Source organism: Lissotriton vulgaris, chromosome 3_2, assembly GCF_964263255.1.
Source record: "Lissotriton vulgaris chromosome 3_2, aLisVul1.2, whole genome shotgun sequence".
NCBI classification, from domain to species: Eukaryota; Metazoa; Chordata; class Amphibia; order Caudata; family Salamandridae; genus Lissotriton; species Lissotriton vulgaris.
Genome location: NC_141690.1, coordinates 59595526 through 59621725, shown reverse-complemented (window position 1 = coordinate 59621725; position 26200 = coordinate 59595526). Strand labels below are relative to the sequence as shown.

The window sequence follows — 26200 nt, the reverse complement described above, 5'->3', positions numbered from 1 at the left end:
AATAAACATGTGTATCCAGTGGTTGAATTAAATAACATAATAAGCATCAACTGGTCAGTCAAATGCCAAACAAATACTAAAAACTGGGATGTTTTGCTTTTATGGCCACGCCTCTGAATCCGCCAACTGACCAAATCCTCAAGCTATTCCCGCCCTCTGAGTCTATGTGCAGTTTCCCTACTTTTTTTCCACACTTAGACAGACCACTGTATGCATTGAATGTTAGCAATAATTTCAAAAGTGAATCTTGTGATAATGTTACACCTGTTGTAACACTTAACTAAGTTCAAAACGTTGAAGGGTATTTCCACGAATGGATGACGATTCCAGATTGTTAATTGTTATCCTCTTAGCATGAGTTTTTTTTTTAAGATGGTAGTATGGGTAAGTGTATTCATTACACAATGGAATGTGAAGGGTTAGATTCTCAGGAGGCAGTGTTCTGATCTTGGTGTTCTGCTTGAGGCAGTTACGGAGATCCTGTTGGACACAGCCTTGATTTGGTGTCATTGTGGGGTCTGTAACTTCACTACTGGAATAAAGTAGTGCATTTACCAACAAAGTGTGAGAGCTTAAGTTCTTCCCTCGCCACGCGACAGTGCTAGAAAGTACACCAACACAAGAGCCCCTTCAGGTATTATACGCCAAATTTTAGTCAAAGGAAAAGGTTTTGGCAAAAGTCAAACGTAATAATAATTCTGTGTAGATCGAGAGATACCACTGATGTGTGTGCATATATAAGTATGCTTACAGTGTAAGGCATTCTCGGCAGATGAGTGGTTGGCACAGGTGTGCATGGGTTATGTGGCTCCCACGATTACAGGGGCTGTTTGCGCAGGTGGGCCCGTGATGGCTATTCCCGTACTTGGAAGGACGGTTCGCTCTCTGACTGGCACAGGTGGGCATGCCCCTAATTGTTGAGTCACCGCCCGGCCAGGATGAGTCACGGGCGACAGGCCCGGTCGTGTCTCCCCTCCCTGGTGCCGCAGGAGCCCCTGCGCTGGCCGCTTCCTCGCCTCCTCCTCCCCGCGCGCCCGCCTGCAGTGACGCGGCCTGGCTGTGCGCGGTGACGTTGCAGCTGCTGGAGCAGAGCCGAGCCGAGCCGCGCGCCCGGGCTGAGCGGAGGCGAAGCATGCACTGAGCCTCGGAGCGGGAGGCGCTGGGGTTGCAGGGTCGCTGCTGACCAGGCGAGGAGGACGCGGCGCCCATGAGCCGCAGCGGGCCGGGCGGCAGAAGCCCGGCGTCCGGGAGCCGGCGTGGAGAGCGGGGCTGGGCCGCCCGGGCGCCGCTGCTGATGATGCTGTGCCTGGCCGCCGCCGCCGCAGGGACAGCCCGAGCTGCAGTCCAGGCATGCGAACCCGATATCCCTACAGCCGAGGCATGCAGCTCCGAGAGGAGAGAAGACTCGGGGGCCGCCGCAGCACCTACGGCCGCAGGTGAGAGCTGCAGGCGGGGAGAAGTGAGCGCTGGTGCCAGCATCACACACAACCAAGGACACATGACAACACTACGGGCGAGCTGTGGGTAGATCCAGAGATACGAGGAGGCAGTGTTTGGGAAGAGTGGTGGCTAAAAGCCCAGGTGCAGTGCGAGTGTGGGGAGAAAGGGCAGTACAGATAAAGTGGGAATCGCCTCATGGACGCAGTCACAGCGTGAGGGTGTCCCCCACCTCCCAAGACAGTCGCAGTGAGTTGCCTACCTTTAGTTGTGGAGGTTTGAGACTTGGTACATGGCGCAGAGGGTCTTCCCATTACAGTGCGATGGCATAAATCTGGTTATAGTGGGGTATGTTCCATTATACTCTCTCGGGGCTTCTGGCCTTAGAGATTGTGTGGGTTTTTGTGCATGTCCTGGGGTTTTCCCCAATGTACATTGGGTCAGTGCCTATGAACAGTATACGAGGCTGTTACTTCCACAACGGAGGCAGTGTGGGGTTTAAACCAAGGTGCTGGGGTAGGTTGGCCTTGGGTAATAATAGTGTAATAGACTTTCTCAGAGAGGGAGAGTGGGGGATTCCACGGTATATTCTGCGTTTTATACCCCGGAGCAATGTCAGGATTGCCCCATGTCATGTTAGTGTTCGCAGTGTGTGAAGGGATGAAGACCAGGACTTCGTATTGTTGTCCTTGCACAGGGGCACACGTTGTAGAACCCAGGGCAGCAAGCTTTCTTGTGGAATCGGAAGGCCTTGGCCTTCTTTCGGCCCAGGCTCCTCTTAGTGCTTCGCTTTCCACTGGTCCTCTGGCCTTTCTTTGTAGTACACCACCCTGTGTGTACCCCCGAATTAAGTCTCGGATGTGAGGCACTCAGGAATGTCGCCGAGGCCTGAAGCTGCTGTGAGGGGTGCTCCTTCCCTCCATTGCATTGGGAAAAGTAGCTTCTTCCCGGCATGCCCGGGATGTGGTGTGTGTGTCCGGTTTGGCTGTGTGCGCAGCTCTCTGCAGGTACAGTAACTCGCCATCTGTCCTAACAATTAATCATGTGCTGCCTCCTGCTCAGAGCTCCGGCTGCTTTCCTTCGTTCTGAATGCAGCGCCTGCCCACAGACATGTCTGTCATTCCTACGCACATGCACAAAACATAACACCGACCTGTTTACCTACATGCAGTTAGTTAGTCTAGACGGGACATTACAACAGCGCACGAGATAATTATCCAGAGCTTCCTAATTTGAAGGCTTATGTTGCAGGAAATATAATATGTTTTAAAGATTAAAATTAATTTCCTCGTGTTTTGCATTATTTAGACTCCCCTTTGTGCTTACGCGTGTACCACAAACGCGTTTCAATAGATCAGTGAATTGCATATTTTTAACTGCCCTTAGGAATAATACAGCTTCTGCTGAATGCGTGAGTTGTGTGCAACATGCACGGTTGTGACTGCCACCACAACATACACGGATTCAAAGGTATCCAAAACTCGTGAAATGTGCCAAGTCGATGTATTGTTCAACATGCTGTTTTGCCAGTGACTCATTTGCTTGCAAATGCACGGTATGCAAAGGCACCCAAATGGCCGTATGTCTTTTCAACAACCATCCCAAGTGACGGCGGTCAATAAGCATTCCTCTGCAACCCGCCAACTGTGTGCCCCCACTGCCCAGGGTCCAGATATTGAGATTTTGAAGTTAGCCTTAAGAAATGTGGGTATAGTGACAAATTCATTTGGATGCTTGAAAACGTCGGCTCATGGCACTGTAGATTATCATCCGTAGCCGTGGTACCAAGGGAGGCACAAGGGACCGGCGATAGGACCCAAAGGGCAGCAGACGAATACAATTTTTTATTTCTTGTAGTAGTTTGCGCCACGTTTGAATGACGGACTAAAATGTAGTATATATTGTTGGAATTGTGGTAGTGGGCCATGCACATTTTTGTAGACATGAATCCGTTTTTTTATGGACTGTCGTGGAAAAAAGTACATCGCACACAGGTAAAATAGTATATGAAATCACTAGCTAATAACAGAAGACTTGTAGGAGGAACTGTGCACAATTAGTGGCTTCATAGTTTTTGTGTATGTAATTAGACCGTACTTGTGTCCTGTTTGGACTATAACATACAAAATATTTCCCTTTAATATGGATTCAGTGTACTTTGCTATTTTAAAAACATCTAAGCTGCTGGGGCTCATTTTCAATATGCTACATGAAAGAAGCCACCTCTCATTCTGCTTGAAATCCGTTTGGTGCCCAACTTAGTTTACAATCAAGTTTTACAACATGTATGGACTACCCAGCCTTTTATCCTTGTAGTGTCGATATCGTGATCACCTGTTTTATTTGATTAATACTTTATGCGCTGAAAAGAGGCATGGTTAAAATTTAACACAGTGCCATTGTGCAGAATTACTCAGTGATTCATCTTTATGTTGCTTATATACTTTAAAACTACAGCTCCAATACAGTTCATAAAAGCACAAGTAAACACATAATTTCGGTACGAAATGCACAGCAGATTACGTCAACAGCCAAATAACATTAAAACGTATCCACAATGGTTAAAAAATTGACATAAAAACATTAAAATATAATTAATTCCTCTTATATTTGAATACATTTATCATTTAAAGGTCTCCATAGCGTCATCTAATCTTGAAGGTACTTCTGATAAAATTGATTACAGCATAATTGATACAGGTCAATCCTAAATGCTGTGAAATCAAAAAAATAACCATCTTAATCATAACTATTGGCTTTATTTAAGATTGGGACCAAGAAAGTGGCCAGCAGGAAAAATATAAAGTGCAAAAGAGCATATAGTGCGTAGTGGTTTGTGTGGATGCATTGTAACATGGCCATTTACTAAGGTCCGCAAACCAAATTCCCTGTAACAGAAAAGATATCACGAAGTGCAGTGTGCTGAGTTGTAGATGAGAAAAGTAATGTCTATGTGTGGTGTTGGGTATTAGACCCAAATAAATCTCCATTCCACTTGTAGTGTCACAAACAAATTGTCTGCAGTCAATATGGACTGGGCTTTTTCCATCCGAACCCTGGAGCAATAGCGATAGATAACGTTCTCTTTCCAACTTTGGAATAAACATGTCTGGTTCGAAAAAAGACCTGGGGTGCCCAACAAATGAAATACTTTCCTCATATAGGCAAGCCAGGGAATCTGATCCATTTTATCAAGGGCTAAGAAATCCTATTTATCATGATGTTGATCTGTTTTTGTACGTTGTGTATAAAGTTGATGCCATACTTTTGAAAATACATGTGGACAACGAACACCTTATTTGGAACAGGTGTAACAATAAGCACATAACCACACATTTATTACTATAGTGCACACAGCTCATTTGAGAAAACACTGATTAATTCTAAACAAATTCCATTCTAGAGGGACTCGTGAAGAAACTAACTGGGGCCATACTCAAAACCATAGTTAATGATGTACTGATTTACCTTCTTGAGTTGTATTTGAGGTTAAAACACCTTTGTGTACAACTGTTGCACATGATTAAAAAAAAGTTGTATGCTTTTTTTGTACATTGCTCGGATCTGGACGGACAACATGACCCACTCCGAGACTTGATCTCTTGCGAGTCATGGTCCTTCCCGCCACAATCAACAATGGTCATAAATAGTATTTTACACTCTAATACTATACACGTCGTATAAGGGGAAGTCATTGGGACTTTACAAGCTTATGCACAGTTAAGTAAAAGTGAAAGATATCTAAGTGTTTGGCAAATATGATTGTTGTCAGTCCGCGTTTGGATAATTACATTGTGTTGTAAACATTTGGGAAAAAAAGTTGCATCAGTATTATAGTACTTTAGTAAAGTACTATAATGTATATCCAACTATTGTTTGGTAGTCCAGGCCTGAAGATTGTGTTACAAGCTTTATGAAGCTATTGAAACCTCCCTCCACGCACACATGGTATTGTGATTGCCCACATACACCCATTTAACACACAATTCGGCAGACGAAGCCAGTATTGCATGTTGACATAGCTGCTGCTCTCAAAACAGATCAACTGGAGGGCCTTTTAAATCATTCGTGCTCCATAACACACAAGGAGCCTTGGCTAGCTACCACAAGCAGTCCGGAGCCAGATGCGGTTCACTTGGAGATATTGAGTAGTTGGTCTACTACAGGCATAAAGCAACTTGTCGTGGCCTTTTGACCCCCCCCCCCCGCACCCCCCCCCCCCCCCCCCCACACACACACTTGACCAGTTTCATTTCCGTAAATGCATATGCAGTTGTGACATTGTACCACGTTGGGTTTTATTTTCCGTGGCTCCAATAAAGCGTTTGAAACAATTATATTCACTGCACTTAAAAAGATAAGACGTAGCAGACCGATAAGGAAGATTGGCAGCAGAGTGGGCGTGGCAAAGTGTTGTGGTATGTGAAGCTGCCTGCTGGTGGTGTAGATGATGCGTGTGTTATATCTGGTATCTCAAAGTAGTGAAAGAGGCGCCAACGCTGCCATAACCACAGCTTTCTATTTCTTGTGTCTTGCTGGTACAATAGAGAAAGAATCTGCAAATCTTACACGCAGGACAGGGTGGATGCGTTTCTCTGTGCTAGACTCACTCTGTATTCGTTGATTGTAGTATACGACAATACACCACTCCTAACGTTGAGGGGAGTGATTGCTTGGTGCTGTCTACTATTAAACACCGCTGAAGATACATTTGGTAGCTAAGCTCAGAAAGCCTGGGATTGGTGTGGGAGGGAGAAGATGTGTCCTCATCGCTGGAGCACCTGCCTTTGGAACCTAGTGCGCCAGGTTCGAATCCCGGCCGGCCCTGGATTTAATATCGCGAGGTTCTGGGATAATCGCACTGTATATAAACTGCATTTGTGTAATCTCGACTTGATGTACATTGTACACTAATTTTACCCCCCCTATCCCCACACAGAATAATTGGTACAGTGCCTCTCATCAGCTGAATAGTTTCGCGCTACGTAAGAAAACACGCACGCACGCACGCACACACGGCCGTGAGAAAGAAGGGTCTTACTAGAGTTTAGCAGCAAACTCCAGAGAACCCAGCAGCCGCCAGAATACGCCCCTTCTCGTAATTTGAGTCTGAAAGACCAAATTAATGTATGTTCCTGAGCGCTCACACTTTCCAAATTCGCAAGCATTTTAGTATCACTGTCTTATTAATGAAGGCTACATTTGTATAGTAAGAAGAAGCCTCGAAAACCAGCTCAGTTTTTGTTGAATTTTACGTTCAAAGCCGTGTTTTCACATATGGCTGCTCGTGGGCGCAGGTTGTGAGCGATTAAGGAAGCTGCTGCGTGGCTGAAAGGAGGAGGAAGCGAAACCGTCTGTGGTTAACTCGGAAGGAAAGTAGAATTGAACGTCATTTAAATAGGCCAAGCCTAGCCTTGGGGTCAGGTTCCTTTGGAGATTCTCCCAGTTTATTTGACTCCTTTGTCTGACACGCACTAAGGGATGGCTAGATCCCTTAGGCCTTGTGTACCAAGTCCTGGATTCCGTTCTGTCGTGGAACCCCTTCAGTAAATGAGTGTTAAGATGAACTTTCAAACAAGTGTGTTGACAGTTTTTTTTTTGCGTAATCTGGACCTAGCTGTTATTTTCCTTCCTACAGTGAGGATTTATTTGATCCCTCTGAATACTAACTCCAAAACAGCACTTGAGGTTCCTCAGTGGATGGAATACTGTGTGTTTCCTTGAAGCTCATTGAGCAAACGTGGCTGCTGCACCTGCTTGCCATTTAAGTAGTGAATCAAAGAATATCCGGTTGCTCACTGAACAGCCTGTACTTGTGTTGAACTTTTATGGTTCCGACTTAACACCTTAGAAGGAACATTCTTATTCTTTGCAGAGGTCTGAAGCCTGAATCCGAGGACACTACATCTGTGGTTCTCTGCATATTGTGTGAGCCACATTCCGTCCACTGTAAATGCTGGGCTAGGATCTTGAAGAGGTATCTAGGGTCATGCTGTTGTACTGAGTTGCTTTTATGTTTGTTCTAAGTGGCAGTGATGGTTTTGTTGTCCTGTGTTTCTCTGTATTTGCAAAGTTTCGTTTTTCACCTAACTTGCCGACACTTTTTTTATTTGAAATTATCTCCCTATTGGCATAAGAATTTCAATGGCTTCTTTTCAGTGTAGCCCTGACCCGAATGTGGTACAGTTGAGTCACACAAAAGGTGATGGGAGGAATGCTTGCAAATAGTCTAACCACTGGCAATCTCTCAGGTACGCATCAGTTTTTCACTCACTTTGCCACTCCAGACAAAGGCCCTTCTAATGCAAATCAGCACTGGCCCGGCTCCTCATGGGAGCAGGCCATTCTAAACTTTCAGGCGAGGCCCCCCGGGCTCCAGAAGGGAAGACAAACAAACACAGACCGGTTTCTGCCTTATTGGGCTTTGTCAGTGAGGCACAGCCTGGATCCTATAGCACAGCGAGCAAGGGACCTCCGTCCTGGCATACCTTTGGCCATTTAGGGCATAACATCAGTCCCACAAAAAGTGATGGAAGGAAGGCTTGAAAGTAGTTTATCCACTGGCAGTCGCTCTGGGTAGCATTCAAACTCACCGTTGATAGCTTGCTCCTGTGCCTTAGGAACCAAGGTAAAACTGCCTGATGAGGTCAAACTAGGCCGAAACTGATCTGGGGGTTACGTGTGTTCCCTCCTGTGGGTGGCTTTGCCTGAAAGTTTGGGATAGACTCTTCCTGTGAGTGCATATTTGTATAAAATCGACCTTTAGAGGCTCAGTGGATGAAAAACACTGCTTTAGAATGGTACTCTGATCGATTGGCAGTGGTTAGACTTTATGCACACCTTTGTGTGACTGATTTACAGTTGAAGCTCAACAAGCATCATACAGCTGACTCTTGGGTGAATCTTCTAGCTCACAGGTTCCATGATTGAGTTATAGTAAATCTTTCAAAGTCAAAGAGCAATTATGAATGCTACTGATTCATCTTATTAAGGTAGTCTCAGTATTGGCCCTTTCCATCATGCAATCTCAGAACATGGGGAAAGTGTAGCAAAAATTACTATACTATACCTGGTGCTGCCATTGAACATAGTTGTTTTGTTTATTTTTTAAACATCAGTTATTGCTGCTCCCTCTGGGCTCTATGCACATATGTGTTCAATACCTCTGAAATCTGCTCTGCATATAAAGTTCCTACTTTCTGTGGAAAATTGCACTTTCTCCTCGCATAGTTAATGTTTTTCCCACCTAACTTATACTATGATCCACAATAAAGGTTGTGAATCTGACCATCTGTCTTAAAGTCTGAGTGCTTTGTTAAGTAAATATCCCTCAAAGAAAATGTTACTTTATCAGTGTTATATTTGGCTCCCACATTCCTCCGCTGGGAAGGTGTTTGTAGGCCTTGAATTAGAATTACCTACAATGGTACATTACTATAAAACTGTCTGCTCTTGATTTACATAGATCTTTCTGTGACTAGATGTGACCTACTTGAGTAGTACTCCTGACTCGTTCCTGCTTATATTAAATGTATGAGTAAGTTCGGAGCACAGAGTATGAGTAAGTCAGGAATACTTCACGAGTCAGTCATAGGTAAATCTTAGTAAATTGGACCCTCCCTAAACAGACTATCAGAATGAAGTGTGATGTGCTCTAGTCTTAGTTTGATTCATTTCGATTTTAAGTATTGTTTTGTTTTAGATGTATGTGTTTGATTTGATAGTTTATTGTTAAGTGTTTGTGTTGTGATTCCTTGTCTTGGCAGCCATGCTCTATGTGACTTTGGCTGCAGTATAGAGAGTATTCAGTGATGTTTGAAAAGAACGCAGCAGTACGAGGCCGCTCCTGGCTGCAGTAAGCGGTTAGGTTTTCATTGAGATGTGGCGAGTCCTTAGTTCAATGACATTGAGAGAATGTCTGCAAGATTTGTTATAAATAGAGGAGGGGGGCAAATAAACCGTTTCTCAATAATCACAGATGCACAAGTTCAAGAGTAGTACCAGTCACCGGGGGGGCTGTCATTTAGGATATTATGGAATAATAAGTGTGGGATGAAAATTAAGGGGGATCCACAATAATACCCAGATTCCTGCCATGATTGTAGCTGAAGAGAAAGGACATCAATATATGTAGAAAACCAATGAAGGAGAAATTGGTTGTGAGAAAAGGTGTTACTGACTGCATGTGTCAAGAGAAAACACTGATGCAGTCCTCAAATAGTTAAAGAAGGAGAAGCAATAGTGCCCAGAACTTCTAAGGGCAAGGCGAACGTTTTTGAGACCCTTATTTATTAAATGTAATATTCGTTCTGCTCAGGAGGCACGATCTTTTGTGTTGTCCCCTCCAAATGAAATGACTTGTTATAGAATATTTCAATTTTTTAAAACATTCCTGGATATTTATTAAGAATTGTATTTGTTATAAGGTATGTCTTTTTTTATTGTATTGGTGTATTTTTGTGGACCTCCGTTGGAGTTCCGTAACAAATAAACTAATTGAATTGAGAAGCAATAGGGAGGAGGATAAAAAAGGATAACAAATGTATTGGAGGGAGGAAGAAGTTATAATAAGTGTTCTGTCTAAACCGTTTCCGGCAAAACCTCTCCCATTGTGCCATAGTTTGGAAAGAGCTTGAACTAGGTCCACTTATTTTACATGAAGGAGTGATGATGCACAATTCCAAGCCTATAGTTTGTGAGGGGAACAATGAGCTCTAACCATTGTAGCGCCTAGTCTTGTGCGGTATATCTGCCAGTGCAACCTAGATCGACACCTCCAATTCAGTGCCTCCAATTATCATAGTAACGTTATATTTTCTCTTGACAAAATGGTTACATTGCAAGTGAAATTCTCACCTAACCAGTATTGTAAATTGTGTAACTGTGAACTTGCTGGTACCATTTTCTTCCCACTTCTATATGTTTGCATGTAGCTATTTGCCTAGAGACGAAGGTGGCTGGATTGATTTGCAGGAGTCTGTCATTTTTGACATACAATAAACAGGTACATTGGTATTTATACCCTTTGTGAACTCACTTTCCCTCCGTTTTCGAGTCCTTGGATTGGTTGGTCTTTTTTGCTCAAACCTGCGAGGTCTGGTCCTCCAATAGATGTTCAATCCACAAATAAAATCAATATTAGATCCTTTTCAAAAGTGAGGAATACAGTGCGTTTAGTTAAATATCGTATTTGTTACATGGAGAATCACATACCAAGCACGATCAATACATCAGTGCTAATGCGGAAGCCTTTGAAAATGATCATAATTACAATTGAAAAGGGTTCTGTTGACCTGAAAGTAATGTTTTCCTTTTAGGCCCGGAGTATGCTAGCTAATGTCACCTTGGCTATTTATGTGTGACTCGTGAAAGTGGCGCACTTGTTTTCTCATAATTGCTGCACACCTGGGGTGTGCAAATGAGGGAAAATGAGGGAATTCCTTTGACTCTGCTCTGGCGCCATATTAAAGACGTGGGCACAGAGTCAAAGAAGCCCCAGGAGGCGCACTGACAGTGCTCGATTTAAAAGTTGGCGCACTGTCAGATGCCCTCTGAAAGCAGCCCTCTGCAGGGGGTAAAGTGGGTCCATGGACCCCAAGACATCCCCTTGCAGACGGGTGCAGTCACTGAGTGCACCTCCCTGCAAGGGGATCTCTAGACCCCTTTGAAACTGCAGGCAGGTGCCGCCAGCACTGTGACAACACAGAGCGGCTGCTAGTGTTTTCACATGAATGCGCTGCCCTGGGGCCAGCGCGAGTTTGCAGCTGCCCTGGGGGCAGCGCATACATCATAATAGGGCGCATTGTGATTGTTTGCGCCCGGTGCACCTTTTCATAGGTATGCTGGGCGCAAGCAATCACAATGCATAATAAGGCCCTTGGTGCAGACAGAAATTTTGCTGTCTCTATTTTATTGTAGTGTTGCTGATACTGTACAGGTACGAAGTACTGCTCCAGTTGCTTTTTTCTTGATTATTTGTGCAGGTAGTTCCTTTTTGACCTGCACTATTTGTACTTCTGGTGCATAGGTTAGTGCAGTTGTTGCAGAGTTTCACTGCATCTTGTTGTTAGAACAACAGGTTGTAGCTTTGTCTGTACACCTTTTGCATGCATTGCTGACTAGGTCAGTTTATCTTTGCTTCTTGCAGAACGTACTTTCGCTATCACACTGTTTCTGTGCTGTCGGCACACTCTTGTATTACACCTACTGCAGGCATTACATTTACTACCACACTGTGCCACGATAGATGGGAACCATCCATATGGAAATTGGGTATCTGGCCTGGCCCTCCTAGTGTGGGCAGTCCAGCGTGAAGTGATAGTCTCTGTCCCATAACATAAGGAACCTAGGCATGCTTATTGGCACAGTGAGCTACGGGATCCATGTTTGGGCATATACGTTGCAATTGGAGCTCCTCAGTGTGTGCCTGAGCTCGGTACGCCTCTCAAAGTACTGCTGCAGCCTTGTCCTTTCTGTATCCCTGGGGCATACATTAATTGTGCAATCCTGTAATCTCCACACTAGGTTCAATTGCTAATTTGCACTTTCTGTAAGCCTAATGCATGCAGTACTGCATCTTATGCCATACTTCTTGTATACATCTGGTGCATGCGGTACTGATGCGTCAGGCTATAGGCAACCTTGGTGGATGCAGTTAGTCTGCTGACACCCTCTTTCATAACACCTACAGCATGCATACAGTACTGCTGCCATCACACTATATGTACACCTAGTGGATGTAGTGCATCTGCTGCCATGCTGTTTTTATACACTTGGTGTATGCAGTATTGCTGCTAAACGCTATGGTAGATGTAGTTAGTTGACGGACATCCTGTCTTTGAACACCTGCTGCATGCAGTACTGCTGCGGTTACACTATATGTACTACTGATGGATGTAGTTAGTTGACGGACATCCTCTCTTTGAACACCTGCTGCATGCAGTACTGCTGCCGTTACACTATATGTACTACTGATGGATGTAGTTAGTTGGCTGACACCTGTTGCATGTAGTACTGTTGCTGTAACACCGTTTTGAACAGTTGTTGCACCGATGGACTAATAGGGCTTATGTTGAAGTGTGTTTTGTCCGATAATCGAAAGACACACAGATGAAGGAGAAAAAGCAGGGCAAATCAAACATTCACTCCCAGTCAAGAGATCTGGGTTAAATCCATCGTTCTTTTGCTCACCATGCCAACCCAGTTTAGACCTGGTCATATGCAAATCAGTCTAGACTCTGTGCCTCATGGGAACAGTCCAGCCCGAACTGCCAAGCCAGGTCCTCCCTGAACAGAAAACGAGCATCCTGGGACTGGTTTCGGGGCATCATCCAGTGGCACAGTGAGCTTGGGACGCCCCAAAACCAGTCCCAATGTGCTTGTTTCCGGTCCAGGTAGGGCTTGGTTGGACTGTTACCATGAGAAACCTGGTCAAGACTGATTGTTCAGCCTTCTGTCCATCAATCGTTTTTTGTTTTTTTTTGCATTTTGCCGATAATCGGACATGCAAATATACGCAAATATCCACATCATTAACAGTTTTATTAAAACTTTAGCATCATGGCCTTTTGGGTCTCTGAAGTAAAATACATCAACATGCTTCATTTTCCGACTGTGGTTCTTATATTTCAAGAAATTCAGTTTCAGCAATAATGAAGTCTCTTATTTCTATACATGCCGAATTTTTATAGTGCTGCATGCTGCCGCGAAAGATGTGTAGTACAGTAAAACATGTACATATTACAGGATGGGAAAATGGGGTCCTGGGGGGGGGGGCCGACCGAAGGGAGGCCTTCCCCGCCCGGGGAAATTTGGGGGCCGGGGAAAGGGGGGAAAAGGGGGGGAGATGGCGCCGCTCGGGGGACAGGTTGAGTAGTAGCGTTTGGGCTGGGGGGCGGGGCTTGGTTGGGCTTCCGGCGGGCTGGGCTGTGGGTCCCGCCCGGCCTCGGCAGAGACACCATTTTAAGTGAGGTGTCTCGGCCGCCGGGCGGGGGGTGTGGTTTTGGACAAAACATTTTAATTGTTTTGGACAACATTTTGAAGGAATATACGATCGGACGTGTCAGGCGGTATGATGGGACATTTCGGGCTTGAAGGAGAGTTGCACGGCGCGGGACACATCGCGGCCTGCAGTTGAATGGACTTCACGGTTGCGTGTCTACAATGGGACATTGCAGGCTTCCCCGGGGGACAGTTTGCTTGACACGAGGACTTCTCGGCGCGGGACACTTCGCTGGACGTGGGAAGAGCTCGGGAGAGCAGCATGCGGCTCCACACGACCGAGCGGATGGGCCTGTTCTGGCTAGTGCGGGCGGTCAGGCTCCGACGTGGGACTAGGTGAGTCCCTTCTGCCCCTACCCGAAGGGTCCGGACGGCCGCCGGGTCTCTGCTTGGGGGCAGGGGGGGAGTAGAGAACCTTCGTGGGATTGTTGGCAGTTTGCCGAGGTGGTTATGGTTGTACTGATATGGTGGTGGTATGAGGAATGTGGTTATTGTTCTTCGGGTATTATGGATGTTCTTAGTGGGGGGTACATGTTAGGGAGGGTACGCCGGGGGTGGACTGCTTAGGGGGGCTGTCTGCTCTTCGGATCAGGGAGCGCACTTGTGAAGGTGCCAGTTCGTTCTTTGGTGTTCTGAGGGCGGGAAAGGCGGTTTCCGTCCCTGACAGTGGGTGGGGGAGGGTTGCGGGCGGGTGCGTTACCACAGCGCTGGTATGTATTAGGGCTGCGCACGGGGGGGGGGCAAGTGGTGGCACCAAACTTCTTCAGTTCTACTCATGCGTACCACAAAATTGCGCGAAAGAATAGAAAGGGAGGGGGCTGTAAAAGTCAATCGCAAAGCATTATCCACGTGCTCTTCGCAGAGTTTGCTTTTGGCAGGGGTGGTTTCACATTTCGATCAGGAGTCTTAGCACCTCGTTTCAAAGCAGCGTTGATCCCAGCTGAACAGCCTAAACCAAACAATGATGGTCAATAACAACTCCATTACGGGCAGGCTCCCGATTGGCCAGCCGTAATGCTAACATTAGTGGCACTCAGCTGGACCTGCCGAACATCACCCCACCGTGGAATCTCTTGTTAAAGAAAGAAAAGTAGTGTTAGCTGGGTAATTGAACTATTTTATTTTTCCCCCTCCCCCGCCCGTCTCTTGATCGGCTGCCCCGGCCCGCCCCCACCCTCGCTTCTCTCTGTGTGCGAGTGCCCATCAAACCAAGACCCCGGATCGATCCTGTGTGTCGCCCTGCGAGGAGGTTATTCCCGCGGGCGTCCAATCTCCAGCCGCAGTTGTATCTGAGGAGGGAACAAGGCCAGGGGTTTTGTTAACACTGAAAGAACGTCAAACGAGCCAGCTCTCTGCGCCCAAAGAATCGGGTGCTGTGCCTCTCTTGAAACGAGCACTTTCACAGCCAGTTAGTCTTTAAGTAAGAGATACAGTGTGCTCATCCTTGCAAAATAGATAACTACTTTATTTACAACCAGGATTTTGAAGGTTAAATAAACTGTGCAAGGATGGGTGCACCCAACATGCCATCCTTCCGCTTGCGCGCGCCCACACAGCGCAAATGCACACGCTCCACTATCTGGCATAGGAATGAATGGTCCTCTTTATGTTAAGGCATACATGAATGTTACACAGGTTTTTCCCATGATAAGGCGATAGGTTAATGAAATGCTCATTTCATTTACCAGTTGTTTTCTCTGTGAAGTTCCGATAAGTAGCAAACCAGTGAAGCTTGTAATTACAAGCTTACAGACACCCGGCCAATCTGTATATAAATCTCACCAGCCAATTACAAGATGTAATAATTTTGCAGTCAAGCTGGTAACGGGGTCTAATACTCATGTATGTGATATTCCCCCCTGAATGCTGACCCTATCGGATGTTGGCTTTGTACTTATATGAGCAAAGAAGCATTGTTTCATGTTCAGGTAGAAAATAAGGTTGGTGGGAAGTTAATTTTCTCTGTGCTCTGTGAAGCGTAGACAAGAATTTGATGATTTAATTACAGTTGTTAGCCCCTTTTTTGCGAGAGGCTTAAATTGAGCTGAGCATTTTTCATGGCCTGACATCAAGAGTTGGGGAACATAAAAGATTTTGACAGCATACAAAATGACAAGCAGCCCGCAGGCCCTGGAATTTGGAAGGGAGAATCTCCTTGGCGTTTTTAACAGCTTCAGTACATGGTTATATCCGCACTGCCAAGGTAACCACAGCCCAGGGTCACGAACCTGCTAGATAAAAGCAACATCAACAAATATTAACTGCTTAGGCTTTCTCCACCGGCTGCTAATCCACTGTATGTGAATTGGGCATATCAGTTTACTATGTCAGTCATGGTGAGAAGAAATGGGACGCATCTTTGCAAACAAGTTCCCGCTTCTCTGTTTCTGCCTTTGAAGGGAAGGCTTTGAGCTGTTTAATTCTACTTCACAGAAAGTGACGGTCACCTTGCTTCTTCGGCTGCAATGTGCCTGGAGTACAGTTTGAGTTTCTTAGCTTGTAGCTGTTGAGATTTGTTGCTGTGTTCTTTCCAGCCAGACTGGTCTTGGGTTTGGCCTCAGAGATTTCGCGTTAGAGACACGCATGAGTATCTACCCTTCCACAGCTTACATAGGTGCCCCAGACCCACTGATCGCCAAGGTAGCCGACCCTCTGACAGAAACTCTGGAGGGGTCTTTGATCGTGAGGGCACATAGGTATGTGCTGCAGCGTACACAATTCTCATTTTAAATATTTCCTGAGTGCTGTAATTTGGACAGGGCGACCCTATATGTTAAATCGGGGCCCAGGTTACGAGTCTTGCGCTTTGTGTTAGAATCCCTAGCTCTAAATTATGTACATGCTTTCTGTAAAGTTACATAGCCAGCTTTTCTATGCGCAGGGGCATTGTGGAGTGCTGCGCTGATGTCTTCTGTAGCACCATTTTATTGGTATGAAAGACGGAGGCAAGTGCGACTTTTGGAAAGGGGCGGTTTTCACTGTGGAAGTCCTGGGGTGACCGTCCTTGCAAAATATCTGCAGGGCACTTGTCAATACGGCAAACAACACTTAACGCGAGGGCGTTGCGAGTCGCACGTGGGTAAGAGGTACGTTCTTCCACTTTATTAGTGGGGAACAAAGAGGCCGGCTCTTAAACTTTATATAAGGGACAATTTTCACGGTTGAAGCCTAGAGTGCAACACTTTACAAGATATCTGAAATCGCACGGGAGGGTACGGCGACCGAATTTGACGTTTCAAGGGGCCGCAGGCGCTTCAAGTCGCGCGGAGGTGAGAGGTGCGTTCTTTGCAGTGGGCTTTTCCCTGGCGGATAGGCTCTGGGGGTGACACACTGTTGGTGGACTTCTTTCTGGGCGCCAGAGAGGAAGCACGGTCCTTTGTCGGTGTGGACATTCTCCGTAATGAGCTCGACTCCGTGGTCAGGGAGCACGCCCGCCAGAGGACAGGGGGTCGCAACGCGCGGTGGGGTCTGACGCCGAACGGTGCCGCGGCCATGTCGGTGGCGCCGGGATAGGGTAGGTGACGGGGGGGGGGGGGGGTTGGATACTGCGGCAGGGGTTTCTTCCGGGCGGACGGGCGCAGGTGTGGGACACGCATCCGGAGGGCTCCTCTCTGGTGGGACGGCCGGCTTCGGCGGACTGCCTGCAGGCGCCGGGCGGCTTCTCGGGGCTGGTTGACAGGGGGGGCCCTGGGCACCAGAGAGGGGGCACGGCCCCGTTAGTGCGGCATACCTGTTGGGAGCTCGATTCCGCGGCCAGGAAGCACGCCCCCGGGGGTGACGTCGACTGAGGGCATGGCCCTATACGGTTAGTGACAGAGGGCATGGCCCTAAGCATGGGTGACGGAGGGCATGGCCCTGTGCAGTGGTGAGGGAGGGCATGGCCCTCTACATTGGTGGCGAAGGGCATGGCCCTAGGCATTGGTGACGGAGGGCATGGTCCCTATACAGTGGTGTCGGAGGGCATGGCCCCTATACCTTGGTGACTGAGGGCATGGCCCTGTACCTCTGTGACGGAGGGCATGGCGCTGTACGTTGGTGATGGAGGGCATGGCCCTAGACCTTGGTGACTGAGGGCATGGCCCTAGACCTTAGTGACGGAGGGCATGGCCCTATACGATGGTGACGGAGGGCATGGCCCTATACGATGGTGACGGGGGGCATGGCCCTATACTTGGTGGCGGAGGGCATGGCCCGATGCGGGGGGACGGAGAGCATGACCCTATACGTTGGGACGGAGGGTATGGCCCTGTGGTTAAGGGGAAGGACCGGTGGCGGTTCAAAGACATGGACCGGACAGCACAGGGCTTGGGGGGGGTCCGCGGCACACCATATAGTTGGGGGGGTGGTTCTGCCGACTGGGTCATGTGGCATGTCCCAGGTTTAGGGAGGGGGAGTCCTAGGGGGGGGTCGAGGACCGTTAGCACGTCCCTCGAGTGGCGGTTCTTCCTAATATAGGGGGGAAGAGCAGGAGAACTGTTTGGATTATCGGGGGGTAGGTCAAGCACAATAAAGGATTTAGCCAGGGGGAGAGGCAAATTGACGTTATGCTAATTGTACTGTTTGTGGTTTGTGGGAATCAGTTATGGGAGGGGGTGGGGGTGAGGTAGGAAATTACATATTCATGAGGTTTAGATTGTGCGGCGCAGGCCAAGGATGTTATTGTATAGAATGCACCTGCTTCCAATAAAGCGGCCTTTATCACACTTACATTGAGTCCCGGGTCGGTGCTTTCTCCCCCCCCCCCCCTTTCGCCACTGGGCCCCAATGGGGTCCTGGGGGGGGGGGCCGACCGAAGGGAGGCCTTCCCCGCCCGGGGAAATTTGGGGGCCGGGGAAAGGGGGGAAAAGGGGGGGAGATGGCGCCGCCCGGGGGACAGGTTGAGTAGTAGCGTTTGGGCTGGGGGGCGGGGCTTGGTTGGGCTTCCGGCGGGCTGGGCTGTGGGTCCCGCCCGGCCTCGGCAGAGACACCATTTTAAGTGAGGTGTCTCGGCCGCCGGGCGGGGGGTGTGGTTTTGGACAAAAAATTTTCCCTCCCACCCTCCCTGGGTCATGTTTGGGGGGGTGAGGGGGGGGCCCGAGGGCAGGCATCACCACTTACGGGGGAGCCCCCCTTTGCGGTGTTTTTTGGGGGTGACAGGGAAGTGGGGCAGTGTTTGTTGGAGGCTGGTGCAAACGGGGTGTTATGGATTGGGTGGGGGGTTTTCACTTGTCGCTGGAGCAGGTGTGGGGTGCATTCTGTATGTAGGGGCGGTTCTTCCTAATATAGGGGGGAAGAGCAGGAGAACTGTTTGGATTATCGGGGGGTAGGTCAAGCACAATAAAGGATTTAGCCAGGGGGAGAGGCAAATTGACGTTATGCTAATTGTACTGTTTGTGGTTTGTGGGAATCAGTTATGGGAGGGGGTGGGGGTGAGGTAGGAAATTACATATTCACGAGGTTTAGATTGTGCGGCGCAGGCCAAGGATGTTATTGTATAGAATGCACCTGCTTCCAATAAAGCGGCCTTTATCACACTTACATTGAGTCCCGGGTCGGTGCTTTCTCCCCCCCCCCCCCCTTTCGCCACTGGGCCCCAAAGGATCATTGATGAACTAGATCAAGAGTTAAATGACTGGTTTATCATACCATTCTATACCTGAATGCTGGTAATACGTTTTGAGCGGGAGAGGAATGCTGGCCTATATTTCTTAGGTTTTATCAGTTCCCATCTAAAACATAGAAATGCTCCAACCATTGCCGTAACATGGGGGCTGGGGCTTGCACAGGGGCACAATACCCCATTACTAACAAGGTTTTAGTATGTTTTCAAACCAGCTTTCATTTAATACGTTCACCCAGTTGCTGCCACATGCAAAGAAAATAGGAAGTGGACCACATGCCACAGGTGTCATTTGCAAATTTTCTTGTGACGAGTCATCTTTGCTTTCTGAGACACCTGTAGGAAAATGTGCAACTTAAATACGCAGCCACAGGCAAATGTCTCTCCTCCCTTTATACCTTTTGAGTTTTGGCCAATGTTGTTATTGTTAATGTGCCTAGAAATACATCAGAACATATAATTTGTGGGGGAGGAGTGGTTTTTGTGGGTATAGGCCCTTCATCCCATCGTGGCTAATAGTAGTCTTGGACTCCTACACACTTTTCACCAGTGTTACTGTTCTAATGTATTTACAATTCACTGTTATCCACTTTTTCCCCACCTTGTTCCCGAATGCTTTCTGCTTTTGCCTGCCAGATGTTCAACTTACCTCCCCTCCCAAGAGCACAAAGACCTTGTAACACAGTTTCCTGTTCCCCACAACACACACTCGGACTACGTTGACTTTAACACAATCCAAACAGAGGAACCCCTCTGTTGCAATATTATTGGCATAGCAAGTCAACCCACCACTTTTTTACATCATTCAGTAAACCGTCTAGACTTTATGGATCTAGACCACCTAATGGAAATATCAACACCAAACCTGAGGTTTTCGAGGAAATGCCAAATGCCTGATGCTCGCCCCTAAGCTCTGTTTCAATTTTAGGCACAATGCGTGGATTTGTCACTACATTTGGAAGTGGGAGTAATGTGAATTGTCTGAGCACCATAGTTTGCTACATCTTGATGGGGTGCCAGTGTCTAGGCCTAAGTAGCATAAAAGATTAGGAATGATTACCAGTTGACCAATGTCAGAAAGAGGAATCCAAGGAGAAGTGGGTTAGTCTTTGCTGCAACACAGACTTGTGAATTCAGACTTCTCAGAAGCCCTAGTCACCTTCCGCCATTCAACTCTGTGTAGAAATAAAATGGTGTGATAATGGTGCCACATTTGTGCAACCTATTTGTGTGTCCAACCTGCCAGGTTTGTGGTGGTATAGTTCCATGAATCCTGAGTCAAGGCGGCTTTTAAGAGTGTACCTCATTTGAATAGGGCTCCTCATGATGGTCTCCTTTGCTGTATTGAGGATATCGGAAACCAGAAGGGAGAAGAACAAGCATCAACCATTTTGTGGTCTAATACCCAAGGCAAGGCTTGCCTTCTGATATATGCAGTGTAACGGTGAGCTGGACCTGTGTGAGTCTGATGGACAGATGACTAGGTGTATTTTTTGGGGGGCTGTAACTTTCTTTAGTGACACGTATCCACACAGAGGGGGTGCTATGCCTCAGCCTGCGGCCCACTGAAAAACATAGCGACGAGCATATTGTGGCTTCACTGAGCTAAGATTGAAGGCCTAAAGATGCTGGTGTTGTATGGAGAGAGTTACTACAGAGGGTTAGCTAAAAATATTAAAGATGTATATTGGAAGTCTGTATGTTTGACTTCGGACCTATGGACACACACAAGAAGGCCCTTTAACACCTTGCTTGCAGCAGGAATTTCAGCCCGGTGCTGGACATTCCAACCGCGGGCGTGGTCGTGACGGAACCCACCCGTCATGCGCACAGGCCACCCGTGGCTCATGGCTGCTGGGCCTGGTTCTGTCATAAGCATCGAAGGTGTTAAAAAGGAGCGCCTAGTTTATTTTATCTTTTTTAAATATTTTTATACCGTCATCATTGAAAAGATGATCTGGACGTATCCCGTTGTGCCTGCGATGGTGAATGATGGGTACGCACCTACATTGCAAGATCTCGGTATTCCTCATGGATTTCACCGCAGGTACATATACAGGCTGCTGGCTTCAGTTCAGCTTGTCTTGTTGAACACAGTTATCCTTTGTAACCGAGGGCCGTTAGGGCGTTCTAATTCTAGTATCAGAGCAAAACACTACTCGCCTTTGCCCAGACTCCTTTCAGGTGTTGTCTCCCACTCCCTGTCTGACTCCTCTATTGCACAGGGACGTGCTGATCCAGGCTACCCTAACCGAATCTGCCGTTTCACCCCATAAACGCTGTGGTTATTCTTCCAATGTTGCTTTACAATCCAATGATTTCCAAGAGTAGGTTTTGGTAATGTCCAAGTTATTTTATGTCAAATGTGTAGATTTCCTTGAATCAAAAGATATTTTCGTAGTTTCTTTATGAAGTTTAAACCAAACTCTGGCAGCAGTGAGAGGGTGCTGCAGTTCCATTTAGGCAGTGTACTATAAGCCTTCTATGTTGATTAAAAAAACAAAAACATTACCACCTTTATAATCATACAAACTTTTACGCCATATGCCTTCAAATCTTGTGCTGTCCCAAAAATCTACCTCTTCTCTTATTCACTCAAGTCATTCATCGTGGGGTTTTAGCCAGTATCAGCAAGGCTCCAAGCTCGGCCAGCATCGTCAGAGCCACCAGTATTATGGACTGCTGCAGACATCCAGCTCTGTCCTCTTACCAGTTCTGTAATAATTTCTAATAGCCAAAAGCCAGAATATCTGAACTGCTGCACACCACTACAACAAGTATATCATTTCAGCCTTGTTAGGTGTACTTTTCTGGCTTCCTTAGATTGTTCCTGGATTTTTCTTATGCACAACCCTTCTTATGAGATGAGTTGGATTAATTTTAGTTTTGGTTAATATCTTGCACCATTTAGGATCTATAATTTCAGAGCTCTTTTCACACGCTCCCTGTCCCTTAGTTGGTCTATCTCCTTGCCATTCAGCAGTCCTCTGTAAATGGAATTTTTTTTCATAATTCACTTAATTTTCGTTAAGAAGTTAAGGGTCAGTATTTCTTTTTTGTTACAGTAGAGCTTCTAATTTTCACCAGTCTTTCTCTATTGTAGGAAATTGTCCCTGCAAACATTTGAAATTATTGTATTCTTAACCTGTGGTCAAGGTACCCTTAGGGGTCTGATGGTGCATGCTCAGGGGGTCAACGAAAACATTAATAAAGTGTATATATAGATGAAAAATGTAACATTTAAAATAATAAAGTGTTCTTTAGATATGGAGGATTTTGAAATTGGTGGCTGAAAGTTACCTTAGCATGAGTTTTGGAAGCAGTACATTAAACAGAACCTATTATGGTTAATTGGTCACCTTATTTGAAGCACTGGTGTGGTTGGACTAAAAGAGAGCACGCATTCAGAGCAAAAAAGAGCTATAGTCTAGCAATGTTGCTTGATTTTTAAAAATAAATACACATTTTGAAAAGGTCCAACCTTCCCGTATTTTCATTTGTTATTTGTGAATTAAAATACTTTCGAATGTTTGTATTTGCTTTGTGTATTGTTTGAGGTTCAAATCGGAGAAACTGCTTAGGCTGGGGTCCCCGCTTCCAGCAGTGATTCAGTAGGGGTACCCAGACGTCCAAAGGCTAAGAACCGCGGATCTATTGTTTAAACATCGAACTCTTAAGAACTTATATGGGTTACATAATTTTACTGCCTCGTTAATGCTACAATGGTGTATGTATTTTTATTTCTGCTTGTGCAAACTGCTCAATCTAAATAGCTTTGCTGCTTGCAAATACACATTAATTTGTGTTAGCCACCATCGGTGGATGACGTGGTATCATTTATTTAACGACAGCGAGCGTAACATAAGTTATGTAACTCACATCCCAGATGGATGTGTGTAGTACTAAGAGCTACGCGAACGCGGGGGCCTGTAGCGCGGGACCCCACCGCAACGTGGTAACTGCGAGGGCCTGTGTTATGCCCCTGAACTCAGTGGCAAGACCCAAACTCCACCTGGCCGCGCAGTCCTCACCTTTAGGGTGGAGCTGGTCATTGTCATGCGCATGGCGCTTTGCGTAATTAAAAGTGCGAGTGAGGTGCGATGGCTCAGAGAGACCGTGCGACCATAATTTAATTAGTGCTAGCCCCTGGCTAACTTTGCCCAGTCTTCTGCCGCTGACTCGAGCCGGAGAATGAAACTGCAGGTCAAGCCTCAGGTGAGTCTGTCAGAGGAGTTTCCGAGGGTGGGTAGCATACCGGACATGCCAGTCACATGCATCCTGGGGCCAGGCATAGAACGTAATATAGGCCCCGCATCCCCCATGTACCAGCATCCATGGATCCCCATCAGCGCAGTAGTTGTAGCGCGCATGGGTGCAGTGAAGATGGGTTGCCCTTCCCCTCTCTCCTGTTTACCAGCCCTGCATCATCGTCTTTGTAGCACATTCTGATGGGCAAGTTATCGATAGAGCCACACAACCTAGTGCGTTCTGCCATTTATTGCAGTATTATCCTTCTACCTGTGTTTGGTACTCTTTTGTACTCCGGTTATATTGAGCTGTTATGTGTGTTCTAGTTAATTCAATGCCCATTAGATTCCCAATGTTAGACTAATGTTCTGATTTGTTACCTTTGCCTCAAGTTGTAAAGCGCTCTGATATCCTTCGGGGTCAAGTTCGCCCTATATAAAACTTTATAAATAAATATAAATTTGAATTTAGCTCTGTCATCACGAAATCTTTAATATTAATTGGGGCAGCTCTAGTAATCAGCACGATTTTCTTGCCCATTTTAATGTACATTTTTATTAAGCAGATTACAGACGCTGTAACAACAAAGCAAACAGAACGTGTAAGCAGCTATACAAAGTTACTAGATTCAGAGTTCATACGATGGATAGGAATCAAAAATAAGTATTGCTCATCTCAGTACGCCAGGGTACAGTAAATCTCCATTGGAGGCCCAGTGATATAACTTTGTTTCGTAATAGCCAGTGGCTTTCAGGTTCTTAAAAACTTTCTACAATTGACCAGAGCAATACAGCTCCAGCCAAAACATCATAACAATCTACACCGATATGTAAAAAAAGATATTTTCCAAACAGGTGGTAACATACAAAAATAAATTGGCAATTGCAGTAGGTTTGGCTTATTTTTTAAAGTCTCTCTGCAGTCACTAATGAGCTTACGGACTTAATAAATCATTATATGTGCTCTCTGTCACTTATCCTTGCACTCATGCATCCTTTCATTCACTCATTGTCTCATTTATGCATTCACCCACTTACCCATCCACAATAAAACACACACTCAAACTCAAAAAACATATACAAGATAAACTAGAACTAAAATTAAGAACACATGCCTCCTCGCAAAGGTTGCGGGCATGTGCTTAAAATAAAAAATTGCACTAAACCTTACAGTGACCGTCTTGAGATAGTATTGTGCATAATGTATTGTTGTTTTACAGTTCCAACATTGCTTCCACTTGTTGGCCATCTTGAAGTGGTAAAAACGTGATACCCTATGCATGATACCATTCGAGAATGACTGCGTATATAGAACCAGTGGCCAGGGTAGATGCGATACACTGCAAATGAGATGAGCGAATAGAAAATGGCCTCATAACATTGTCATATGAGTTGCAGGATGATCTAGACACATGCTCAAAATAACGAGCATTGGCACACAAATATGTCTTGCCTATGTGAGAGCTGTTGGCTATGCAAATGTCTTCTAGCCATTCTGTTAAACAGCTTGGCTGTTGTGCAGCATGGCTGAATGTTGTTTTAAAAAAGTGCTGTGATGTAGAAAAGGGAAGGGCACTGATGTGGCCAGTGCTAACTCCATCATAGCACTTTTGATGGTTTGGCTTGACTGCGCAGCTCTCGCTAGACAATTATGTGACCATCAGCAGGGGAGGGATTTTGGCTCCACCCACATGTTTTGAGCAAGGAGTAAATGTTTTGATTTATCAGAAGCTGTGTCCTTCCACAAAAAAAGTGCCTACTCTTGACACAGCTGTTGTCATTTTTTTTATTTATACACCTGCCTGAGCTCGAAGATTTAGGGGTGCAACGCATACCATTGCGGTGCTATTAAAGTGTCTTGGATAACTAGATAATTTATGGTGATTGTCTCTAGTAACAGCACAGATGGGAGGCGGGTAGTTAAATGTACATACATTTTTAGGTCTTGCTTGACAGTACATTTATAAGCCAGACCATGGTGACCTTGCCAATGCTTGTTTTGTTATGGCGTGGGGGGGCAACACAGACAACAGGAGGGTGGGAGAGAAACACAAACAGGATGGTAGCGAGCTGGATGATGTAAGAAGCAACATGGACAACAGGAGGGTGGGGTTTGGAAGGGTCTCCGCAACTTGGACAATGGAGTTGATGGTAAGTGGGATCAAGCACCAAGGACAATGGGCAGGTGCTGTGTCGATTCTTTAGCTGCTCAGCAAGTGCTGCGTCTGAGTTGGAACGGGAGTCATGTACGTTGGCGACACTGGGCTCGAGACTCATGCTGTGGCGATTCTTCTGACCCGCTGCAACGGCAAGCTGGGGCTTGAGGTGAACGCTGTGGTTGATTCTTCAAGCGGGAACCACGCTTCAATGCAGGCAGCGACAATGCATTTATCTTTTGCAGCGGTGCCTCAAGAAAACAGCTACTGGGTGTTGCTGCTTGGACTTTCTCCTTAAGATCACCAGGTTACACTTCAAAGGACCAGGAATTGGATTTGACACCACTTGGCAAGTCGGGACTCTCAGCAGAAGAGCCCAGGCACTGGCAAGTAAAGTCTTTGATGACCCTGAGAGTTCTTAACGGGAGGCAAGCATGCACAAGCCCATGGAGAACCTTGGAAGCAGGATGCAGAAAGTGAAGTCCAGTCCTTTCACTCCCAGGACAGAAGCAGCAAGCAGCAGGCCAGCAAAAGAAAGCAACATGCAGAGTGACATTTCCTCCTACAGCATCCAGCTCTTCAGAATGTTCTCAGTGCAGAAGTGTTTTGATTTTGGGATTATCAGGTGTCCAATATTTATACCCCTTTCTGTCTTTGAAGTAGGCAAACTTCAAAGGAAAGTCTTTGTAGTGCACAAGACCCTGCCTTTACCTGGCCTGGCTCCAGACACTACAGGGGTAGGGAGTGGGGGGGTGGGGGGG

At 46.5% G+C, this 26200-nt stretch overlaps 1 protein-coding gene across 1 annotated transcript in view; it reads left to right on the top strand.

The window, feature by feature from the left end:
* Positions 1-767: 767 nt before the first annotated feature.
* STIM2 (stromal interaction molecule 2) overlaps positions 768-26200 on the top strand; it is a 493142-nt gene continuing 467709 nt past the window's right edge. The window contains exon 1 of the mRNA XM_086964004.1: positions 768-1436. Within this exon, the coding sequence (XP_086820130.1) occupies positions 1208-1436 (229 nt within the window). The 5' untranslated portion in view covers positions 768-1207. The remainder of the gene's footprint in view (positions 1437-26200) is intronic.